The sequence below is a fragment of the Microchirus variegatus genome, assembly GCF_963457635.1.
Source record: "Microchirus variegatus genome assembly, chromosome: 2".
NCBI classification, from domain to species: domain Eukaryota; kingdom Metazoa; phylum Chordata; class Actinopteri; order Pleuronectiformes; family Soleidae; genus Microchirus; species Microchirus variegatus.
This window is the reverse complement of record NC_139803.1, coordinates 18,873,677-18,885,337: the sequence shown is the minus strand read 5'-3', so window position 1 is coordinate 18,885,337 and position 11,661 is coordinate 18,873,677. Positions and strand designations below refer to the sequence as shown.

Sequence of the window (11,661 nt, the reverse complement as noted above, 5' to 3'; positions counted from 1 at the left end):
ATGAATGGATGTCAATGGGACATGTTAATGTGGCCTTACCCTGAGTTTTGTGCAGCAGTGATGGATGTCGGACACACATATAAAGTGAAATTGAATTTATTGTTAAACACAAGGGGCGATACCGACACACTTAAAAGAACATACCCTCTCTAGTGGCTAACTCACTGGCATCTAACAGGGCCTAATGGTAAGAGCTGACACTAACTAAACTTCAGACTTAATTGCTCAGTCTGTGCCTTCCTGGCCACTGCGGCAGTGATGATGCCATCCTCACCGGTGATGATGCCTTCCTCACTGGTGATGATGCCTTCCTCACTGGTGATGCTGGGGCCCAGACCGAAGACCAGGCTGTGACTACTAGTCTGGCAGGGACCAGTTGGTGAGGGTAGCATCTTAGGAGAGCTGGGTCCTGGGGTGGGTTGTGTTGTGAAGTGTCTGAGAATGAAAAGGATACAAGCTCAAGGAACGTTATTAAAATCATATCTCAGCATACTTAATATCACTCAATTATGATGAACCATGCTTGCATAAGCCTCACATTTTAGCTGTAGTCTAACTTCATCATAACTTGCCTTTACAGTACTTCCAGAGTAGGTCTCCCTGTGCTCACAAATATACTATACTATATTTAAAATGTTAATTTACTGTTACAACCACAATGCTACTCTCAATAAACATGAGAAATCAATACTCTGAATATGACATGTAAGCTTAGTACCATAGCTAACATAGATACTGTTGCAATCTAACGTTACCTAGTTATAATGAGCACCAAATATGTATAAATATGACATAAGTATACAAAGACACAGACCACAGATTTGATAGTAATATGTAATAATACACACCCAACAAAAAACAGCTGCAGTCTTGTTTACCTCAGATCGGGACGAATAAAGGACTTCTTATCTCCATGGAGACCATTGAGCACTGTTTACCACTTTAGCTAAAAAAAACAGCTGTGCGGTGGCACCCCTAAATCATCATGTATTGGAAAAATATTTTGCATGTGTTGTTTCTACATATATCGGAACACTTTTAGCACCCAGCCATATCAAAATTCAAGAATTGTATTTTTTGATGCACCCCAGTGTGTGTGCGTGTTGCATCTCAGTAGACTGTTACTGCTTACCACGGTGTTATACACTGCTCAAAAAAATAAAGGGAACACTTAAATAACTCATCCTAGATCTCCATGAATGAAATATTCCAGTTGAAAATCTTTATTCATTGCATAGTGGAATGCGTTGAGAACAAAATAACATAAGAATGTTCATGGAAATCTAAATCTTGAACCCATGGAGGCCTGGATTCAGAATAATATTCAAAATAAAAGTGGGAAATTAGATCACAGGCTGATCCAAATGAGTCTCAGCAGTGTGTGTGGCCTCCACGTGCCTGTATGCACTCCCTACAATGTCTGGGCATGCTCCTGATGAGACGACAGATGTTCTCCTGAGGGATCTCCTCCCAGACCTGGATCAGTGCATCAGTCATCTCCTGGACAGTCTGTGGTATGATGTGGAGTCGGTGGATGGAACGAGACATGATGTTCCAGAGGTGCTCGGTTGGAGTCTGATTCTGATTCTGTTTTGAGCAGTGTACTTGGACCCACTGAATTGACACAGATCTGTTACATCTCATACATCTCTGTCTCACATACAAAGTGCTGTGGAGCTGCTGCTATGTTTTACACGCACAGAAGCAGCTGAGGGGTTCAGTCTCTGACTATCCTCGATTACATGCCCTGGCCAAGACATTTAAACTGTAATTGCTGCTGGAAGCTGTGCAGGCTACATGTATGATTCAATTCAATTCAATTTTATTTGTATAGTGCCAAATAGCAACATACATCATCTAAAAGCACTGTACATAGACAACATCATGCAGAGCAGAGAAACAACAATTCACACAATGAGCAAGCACTAGGCATCAGTGGAGAGAAAAAACTCCCTTTTAACGGAAGAAGAAATGGCGGACTCAAAGATGTGCAGCCATCTGCCTCGGCCTGTTGGGGTGAAATGAAAAATGGGGGACAGAGGAGAGGAGAGGTGGGGACAGAAGAAAGAGACCAGGAGCAGATCTACAGCTTTATCAAGTTATACGTTTATACAGGACAGTTAGTCAGTGATGTTCATAGAACTGTCATTTATATAAGCAGGAGCAGAAATTAATGATTACAATTTTACTGATATTGACTTTTAATGATAGCATAATAATAATAATGATGATGACATGTATAATAATATTAATAATAATAGTAGTAGTAGTCTCGAAACTAGACCTGGATCCTGCAACCTGCAAGATGAGGACACAGAGAGAGAGAGAGAGGAACGTACGGTGGCCCTGAGGTGCAAAACTCAAATGCAAATCACAAAACAATAACGCTAATCAAAAAACACAATGGCAGAGGGCAGTACCTGTGATCCCAAGGGTCTGCTCCAGTCTGAAGTAGAATGTCATGATCAATGGTGTCAAATGCAGCACTAAGATCTAACAAGTAAAGAGACGAGACCCATATCTGAGGCCAAGAGAAGGTTGTTACTAACTTTAACTAGTGCTGTTTCTGTGCTATGATGTAATCTAATGCCTGACTGAAAATTTTGAAAAAAGGCCATTAATGTGCAAATATTATATATCATAATATAATTAAATGATGTGTGATAGGAAAAAGAGCTGCATTTAGATGTGCTGTATGAATTGTGTATTTGAATGAATGTTAAACCTTTTAGGGTAGTGTGCCAAATTTCTCCAACCTTTTAGTTAAGATTTATGCATTTTAAATAACATGCATAAAAATTCTATTTGCCTATCAGTTAATTGTTGCACTTAATGTTAATGTATCCAGTGTAGTTTTGGCATTAACCCATTAAGGCCTGAAGCGCCTGGAAAAAATGCCTCTAAAACCTGAGTTTCAATGCCTACTAAATGACTGATTTCTCAGTATTTGAGAGCTTACACCTGTGGCTTTCCTGGGAAATTTGGTTTATTTAGATACACAAATTTAAAAGTAAAGTGAAAAACTATTTTCAATCAAAAAACAGTTAGAAAATAAAGTAATATCAACTTGTGTCATTGCCTTGATTTAGTCCTGATGGAGTGTGAAGAACAAGAACAGCATGTAATGACTGTAACAGTCTGCTTCACATGTGACGGTGATGATGCTTACATCGCTGTGGCATCTGCAGGTAAATCCACTGTCACCCCTGGTGTGCGGTTGTAAACATTCCGTAGATTACGGTGGTAATTCTCCGTCTTCAGTCACTTTTAAAACCTTCAAATTCATCGTCCTTATCGCCGATCTTGTCGTTTTCAAACATAATTATATCTCAACCATAAATCCCGGTCGATTTGTTCAGCGTGTTCGAAGTTATCAGCGATGACGTCATCGAAGACGAGAAACTCTTCAAAATCACTGCCTTCAGAAAACTCTCCGCTGTCAAAGTCCTCCATGTTTGCTCGAAGTAATTTAAAAAACAATGTTGCGAGGAACCCTTATACCCCAGAAAATTGACGCATCCGCTTTACCGGCGTCTATGGTAGAATAAAACGGGCAGCCGCTCTCCCGGCTCTAATGGTAGAAATGCGGCAGTGCTTTCCCAGCGTCAGTGGGTTAAGCTCCAGCGTTGTTGTTATTATTACATAGAGTGAACTCTAAAACATGTGCTTCTGTGTGTGATGGTTATGTTCTCATGTTTTCTCTGTTTTCCTATCCGTCAGGCTGATTAACAAGCTGCAGGCTGGTTCAGTAAAGAAAATCAACCTTTCACAGTTGAACTGGCACAAGGTAAGAGCTGTTCTCACATAATCTGCTGATAACAAGACAGTCGAACAGAAAACAATCATAAAGAGAGCATTCATCTTCTCTGAGGCTCAGTGTCACGGCACGTTTCTGATGAAGAGTGCACTCCTTCATGAAGCTGTCAGTTTTCCACCAGCACCTTTAATTTTGCTGTTCTTTCGGTGTTTGTTGGAGTCACCACTTTAGCCCCTCACATCACTTCTTTTTTTAAATTCTTCCTCTTGTTCAGCTGGAAAACCTTGGGAATTTCATCAAAGCGATCCTGGCCTATGGTTTAAAGCCCAATGACATCTTTGAGGCCAATGACTTGTTTGAAAATGGGAACATGACTCAAGTCCAGACCACACTACTTGCACTGGCCAGCATGGTGAGTGAACAAAATACAGAAGGTCACTTTCTACTGACAAACACATTTTCATTCTCTCTTTGACCTGAGTGTTCTTTCTGTAAGGCCAAGACCAAAGGTATGGACACAAAGATCGACATCGGTGTGAAATATTCAGACAAACAAGCTCGACACTTTGATAATGAGAAGATCAAGGCGGGTCAGTGTGTTATTGGACTCCAGGTAACTATGCCCTGCTGATTAAATCGTCCTTAAGGGGATAGTAAAATTTTTTAAAGAGACAAACACTCTGCAAGAGTGCCTCCAGTGCCTCCCTTCCAGGCTTGCTTTAACTGGAAGCATGGTGCCAGTTGGGACACAAGGAAATACAGATTATGGCAACTCAACAAAAAGGCCTCTGATTAAAACCAATGCCTTCATCAAAGTCCAAAGTGAAAATCAACATTTTAGCTCTTGGGTACACAGGACCTGCTGACATACTGCTCCTATTTTCAGTGAATTATTGTCAATTGTTATTGTCACTGTAAATCTACATGAAGGATTTCGAACACCAAAGTCAGACAATAACACATTTGAACGTAATGTTGGAGGCAGCAGTGGATCAACAACTCCTGTGTACTGTGATTTTTAAACTGCTGATTTTCTGCATGAACGTTGGTGCAGGGATTGAGTGTCTTAACTTCCATTTGGAAAACACAGTCTAATAATTTAAACTTTAAAATGTTTCACACACTGAAATCTATGTAGTAGAAATGCACTTACTTTTACCACAATGTTAGTGGTTCATTTTTGGATTATTCTTAACAATAAATCACAGGATTTGGGATTTGAGGTAAGATCATATCTCTGCCCTTTTTCACTCAGATGGGAACAAACAAGTGTGCGAGTCAGGCTGGAATGACGGCTTATGGAACCAGGAGACATCTCTATGATCCAAAGACTCATACTGACAAACCCTTCGACCAGACCACCATCAGCCTGCAGATGGGAACCAACAAAGGAGCCAGCCAGGTTAATCACACTCGTTTTATTTACCTTAAAAATATATATTTATAAAAACCAGGAGAGCTAAAAGGTAATTTCTAAAAGGTAAATAAAGAAAACAAGATCTAATATATTCATGCAGATAGTTTGGTTTTATCATCTGTGCCAGCATTGTTCGATTTTTGTGGTCAATGGTTAACATCAATATTACCTTATAAAACCCTTCACATATACAGATATACAGTAACATTGTGTCACTCTGCACATACATTATTTTTTTGGGAGTCAGTGATTAAAACTGTTGTCACAGATGGGTGTATACTACAACACTAAATGCAAAATATGTTAGAGGTGAATTTTGCCATTTTGTTTTCATCATTTAGACAGATATTGTGATGTATCCTATAGGATCGTTATATTGCAATATTGGTATCATGGACCATGTATTGCATATTGTATTGTGACGTACCCTGTGATTCCCACCCTGACTGAACCGCCTCTACTGTGGCTAACTCTGTCCAATGTCTGATATGGTAACAAGTGAGCTGAGCCCTGAGTGAGAGAGAGGAGGGAGGGATGGAGAGTGAGGAGCAGTGCAGGGGGTGTGGTCAACTGAGGAGAATATCCCCACTGCTGGTGCTCCTGAGATGAGTCTCTGAATATCTCACAATACACTCCAGGCAGTGGAGAGTAAAAGGGGGAGGAGTCTAGAATGACAAACCTGCCCTGATCAGACAAGAGCGTGACGACAGCTTGTACCAGTGAACCAAACGTAGACTAAGAAAGCCTATAGCAAAATTGCTAAATTCACTAAACTGTGAAGATTTGCACCTGGATCAGCAAATGGTGTTACTAAATACCCTTATACACTAGTTTACACCTGAAATATGTGGTTTAGGAGTTAAGTTACACTTCAATTTAAAAAAAAAAAGAGAGCGAGTGAGAACAGCCAACAACTCAATTTCACAATGGACTTTATGATGTCTGTCGGACAATATTTTTTTTAAACAGAATTGCAGAATTGAAAAATATGATTAAAATGAAAATACATCAAATCTGGTGTACACATATCTTGAGTGGTTGTTAGAAGAGGATGTCTTTATTCTCTGCCTTCTCCATGTTGTACATTTTCTGCATGTCTGGTTTCCCTGCAGGCGGGCATGTCAGCTCCTGGGACCCGCAGAGACATCTATGACCAGAAGGTGGCGATCCAGCCGCTGGACAACTCTACCATTTCTCTTCAGATGGGCACCAACAAGGTGGCATCTCAGAGAGGAATGAGTGTGTATGGCCTGGGTCGACAGGTCTACGACCCCAAGTACTGCGCCCCCCCAACAGAGCCAGTCATCCACACCAACGGCAGCCAGGGAACCGGCACCAATGGCTCAGAGATCAGCGACAGTGACTATCAGGCCGAGTTCCAGGAGGACGACTACCATGGAGGTTACCATGACAACTACAGCTCCCATTACAATGACCAGGGCATTGACTATTAGTGCTGACCTCCAGCTCCAGAGCAGTATTAACACATGTATGTTACCAACACAACAGAGCAAGTCTTTCCTCACTAGTCTTCTTATTCTCCTGATGCCTAAAATCAAATGATGCCTTGAGTGCTTTCCTTTTCCACTCTTCATCTGAGCTGCACAGGTTGTTAAGAAGTTGTAGTAGCATAGAATAATCAGACGCAGACAGATACACAGTGATCACCATGTTTTTAAGAGCTTCATCTTGTTTTACTAGTCACTTTTTAAAAGATGTAACAGATTTAGTCATCATTTTTGTTTGACAGATGGTGTATAGCATTAGATGAGGCTGCTGCATTCCAATGTTTTTACTCATGGAGTGAATCTTGGTGCGTCTTTTCCCATGTGTAGTCCTTAACAACAGGCTGATTTTACACCCCGTCTTTATTCATCCAGCCAGTTTGTCATTCCTTCTCTGTTTTTACCACATGTAATCACTAGTTAGTTTCTTTTTCTTAAGTGAGTGTGTCAATGGATGGACGTCAGATGGTGCAGATGACCATACTGAAGATTATTTTACATCTAGACTTCCACGTGCCATCACATGACCTGTATTTTCATATAATTCCCCTTGTACTTCCAAACTGTATTTATTGTGGTGATTCTCATTGCAAAATAGTCCATTGTTATATGATTCATAAAGTAAATGGTATGATATAAATAAAACCTTAATTCTTAATTGTCAAAGTCCATTTGCACAATGTTGTTAAAGTTTGACACAGGGAACAAGCTCAAGTTTTTGAAGATATGAACGCACGAAAAAAAATGGGTGCCAGTTGTGACATAAAACTGATTTTATCCATGTAATAAAAGGTTCACCTAATACAATATCTATATTAAGTCTACAATATGTAATTAAACTCACAATTAGCCTTTTCCCACTGGTAACTGAAGTATTTATACCATTCACTCTCTCTCATCAAAGTCCAAAGAGAAATTCAGTGATTTTCCATTTGTACAAATAAAGTACAGGAATGAAATGAGGATGATGGTCTCTGAATGTTGAGTATTACATTTTTAAGAGAAGTTTTTGGTAAACGTCTGCTTGAACTGGGGAACAGCAGGCTTTTAGAATAATTGAGAGAGAGAGAGAGAGAGAGAGGGAGAGAGAGAGACTGCCACTGGCATCTGTTTTCATGAAACTGTACAGGAAGTTGTTTCCACAAGGAAAAACTGGATTGGCCAAGAATGACATTCGGGTCACATTTTCAGGTCACAGTTTTCCGAGCATGCAGTTGTCGTATCAACATGTCAACATGGCAGCTCACACTACAAACAACTAACAACAACTAACTTCCCAATTACAGTCCGATTTTCAAAAACACATTAGGATTCTGGTTTTTCAGTACAGTGTGTGCTAACGTCTACTTCAGCTGCACTGATTACAAAACCCAGAGCTTATTTCCAGAGGATATCACTAATAATAATAATAATAATAATAATAATAATACAGAGTTTGCAAAGTGCTTTTGCAGAATGTGCAATGCTCCAATACAAAGTAAAATGTAAATATAGTGGAGATTAGATGGTGTTTTAGTTTGAGTCATTATTGGAGAATGGATTTGGACAGTCTTAGCTCTAAAGACCGAAGAATTGCATTAACATTTTATAATTGATTCTAATGATTGTGTCTGGGTCAAGAATCCAGAATGATTTGATTTTTTTATTTGTTTTTATCATGTAACTTATGTTAATGATAAAATGTTACATAGAATTAAAGGGAAAGTTTTAAAGTGCAGGTTTGTTTTTTTCATAATTTAGCCGTTGAACAACAGGCTAGCCCTGCTTTTGTCTATGATATCTTCAAAATATGTTTCTACTCCATCTTGTGTTCAGCCTTTCATGACTGGAAATTGGAAACTCTCCCCTGCACCAAAGTCCATAAAGGAAATCAACATCACAGCACACTGAAGCTGATCCACTTCTCCCTCTTTAGTGTAGAGAATCAAGCATTTCTTTGGATTTACTCAAATGAAACATCTACCCACTCGTATGTGATTACGTATGTGAACTACAGATTTTGATGTCAGTGGTTTACACACCTCGTTTTCCAGTTGGAAGAGTCCATTTAACGGCGAGATACAGAGGCAAACATATTGAATTAAAGATAAAGAGGGTCCTATTGAAAGAACAGGCTGCTACTGGTGTCCTCTCACCATGCAACCATTGAGTGGGTGCTGGCACATAGCATCTCAGTGTGGTCTGCTGTCTGTGTGGCAGCTGATAGAAAGCTCCTGGTGCCTTAACTGGGCCAGGACAATGATCGATGACTGCTCCCACCCAGGTCAGGTTACACCATTTTTATTAGACATTATTCTGCTTTGATTGTTCGAATGTTATGAACTTTTGTTTTCGCTGCAGCAACTTGCATTTTGCAACAAACCTACCAAAAATAGTACAAATAATAACAAGTACATGTTTGGCCTCTTAGTCATATGTAATAATAATTATAATTATCAGTATTTATAACTGATATGTTATAAATAAAATGTTGCTGCCCCTCTCACAACACCACCCATTCATCAAGCTTACAGCAGTGCAACTGTTTGACTGACAATTAATAACTGTGTTAGAAGGGCGCAGGAAACCTCTGATTTGATTGGATAAAAATGTGAGCAGGTTTATGTTCGACTATTGAAACCTTTGGTGAGCTCCTTGGAAAGGGACTGGGTTCTAGCTTTCAAACCTTACCTGTTTTTCACATCTTTAAAACTCCCAAAACCACATTACTAACAGAGGCAACACTATTGTTGCAGGAATGTAGCGAGTTTTAAAAAGCAGAGGGCAGGGCAGTGATTTCAAAGTGTATGTGAGCACACTAGTAGTTTCCTCAGTGGTTTCAGCTTCATGCTGTTTGCCCTCTAATTAAATAATGACTATGTGAAGAGGAGGGAGGTGTTTCAGTGCTGCTGTGAGCAGTGGCACCCTGCATGGTTAATGTAGTCATCTGTCATTGCGGCGAGCAGATTAAACTCATGCGCTCTGTGGTTTCACTCTGCCACTGAGGGATTTCACAAAGACTGAGCAGCCAATGAGCTTCATGAGAATGTAGTGGCATTCATTTAAAGCCCTTCCTACTAACCCCAGACCTCCCCCAATCCATCCACCGCTCAGAAATAATCACTGCTTTGTGCAGGATTGCAGAATTCATGGTGAAAACCCGAGAGCCAATTATAGAGAGCGAGTCCGGAAAGCAGCAACTTCAGAGGGACCAAGGAAAAACACAAGAGCTGCTGCAGGCCTGCGTCCCAGTGGCCCCTCCCACTCTTTACATGCTGTTGGGGCACAAAGTAACTCCACTCTCACCGGCCTGGTGGACAACCACAGCACTGTGATGTCATCCCTCAACACACAAACAACTTCTCTCTCTGTGGTTTTGTGATTTATGGACACTGTGTTATTTCAGTGATCATTTGTCAACCACAGGAGACACGCTGAATTCAGCACACACGTGTTTGAGCTCCTTTACTTTCCTTTTTTAATCAGGTCACTGCATATTGTAATTGGAGAATCCAGTGAAACGTGGTGAATGAAGAGCAGAGCAGTGCAGTCACTGCCTGTGGAAACTCTCAGCCTGGAAGGCCTGGACTTTATTAGCCTTGAGGTTCCAGTTCTCCTCCTCCTCAGGCTGTAATCTGATGCGTCTCATCACAGGGAGTGAGAAGGAGGAGGAAGAATTGTGCAGTTTTCTGGATGAGTGGGACGGTGAGAGGGTGGAGTTTGGTGTTTGATTCCATGTAGTTGACAGGCTGTTAATCATTGGCTGGAGGCCCAGAGAAAACTTCGGGGCTTCAATTGATATAAGATTGTGACCCATCCCAACACACGGTTGTTTATGACAGTTATAAATAGACACTTCACAGTTATGGGGTGTTTGATGTTCAACATGTGTTGCACTGTTTTGAGGTGCAGTTGTATGAGGCACTAACACATGGAAGCGAGTTTGGGTGAATTGACTAAACTTTTTACCAGGTTTTCTTTATCCACAGAGATGTGATGTTTTCTGGGAGAACTGAAATGCTAGACTTTTTAAACAGGTCCCACAGTGGGAAAATTGTGTTTTTGTGTGGACAACCAAAACGATGATGTCATAGCCCCACCTATTTCTTCACTTGCATTTGCTGTCACTTATCTTTGTCATAATCATCTTCCTCTTAGTGTTGACAGAGGGACGATCAGCACTGTAGGTGTCACACCACACGACCATGACAATTTGCATTACATATTTTATTATTAAATGATGTCACTTTTGTGTGTTAATGCATGCTTTTATATTAGTATTGCTCTTGTTTTTATCTACTATATTTATCTAAATGTTGGTGTTGTACTTTTATTGCATGTTCCACTGTTCCATTTTAGCACCCATTATAAGAACATTTTATATTATTTAATAGTTTTAAAAGACTGAACACCAATTGTTAACCTCCTGAAAAAGGGAACTTGAAGGAATACTTCACTGATTTGCATGTGGCTTTGTATTGCATTATTTTTTAAAAATGGTGCTTCCCTCTCTCAGTTTTACCCTGATTTCTAAAAAATAGCATTTGCGCCCATTACTTCCAGATTTGAACTATAACACTAGTTCTGCACTTTTTAGACTCACCCATAGGGGGGTGAATTCCAATTCCTTGCTTAACCCTCAATCTTAACCCTTAATCTCAAAAATGTGCGCTCCCTCTAGTGCAAGTTCTGTCCCGTTCTCATAAAAATTAAGTTGAGGGGCAAGTTTAAGGGCTGTATCGCCCTCAATATTGAGATTTTCCGAGACCACCCTTGGGAGCAAGGGCTACCCAGAATGCATTGCGTGTTTTCATATAAGAAAGATGGCGCTGAAAGCAGCGAAACAAGTGCGATACAAATTAAGTATTTTCTTTGTTAATAGAGATATAAAAATGATGAAAACCATTGTATTATCTTAGTTTAGGCCCATATTATGGATTACTGACGTCATTGTTGCGTAACATTTATTTTTATTTTACGATCTTTTGTCAATAGCCGGCCGG

The 11,661-nt window shown here is 40.2% G+C and overlaps 1 protein-coding gene across 1 annotated transcript in view; it reads left to right on the top strand.

The window, feature by feature from the left end:
* cnn3a (calponin 3, acidic a) overlaps nucleotides 1-7,472 on the top strand; it is a 29,505-nt gene extending 22,033 nt beyond the window's left edge. Inside the window, exons 3-7 of the mRNA XM_083908296.1 lie at nucleotides 3,721-3,787; nucleotides 4,032-4,169; nucleotides 4,254-4,370; nucleotides 5,013-5,159; nucleotides 6,287-7,472. Of these exons, the coding sequence (XP_083764422.1) occupies nucleotides 3,721-3,787; nucleotides 4,032-4,169; nucleotides 4,254-4,370; nucleotides 5,013-5,159; nucleotides 6,287-6,628 (811 nt within the window). The 3' untranslated portion in view covers nucleotides 6,629-7,472. The remainder of the gene's footprint in view (nucleotides 1-3,720; nucleotides 3,788-4,031; nucleotides 4,170-4,253; nucleotides 4,371-5,012; nucleotides 5,160-6,286) is intronic.
* Nucleotides 7,473-11,661: the final 4,189 nt, after the last annotated feature.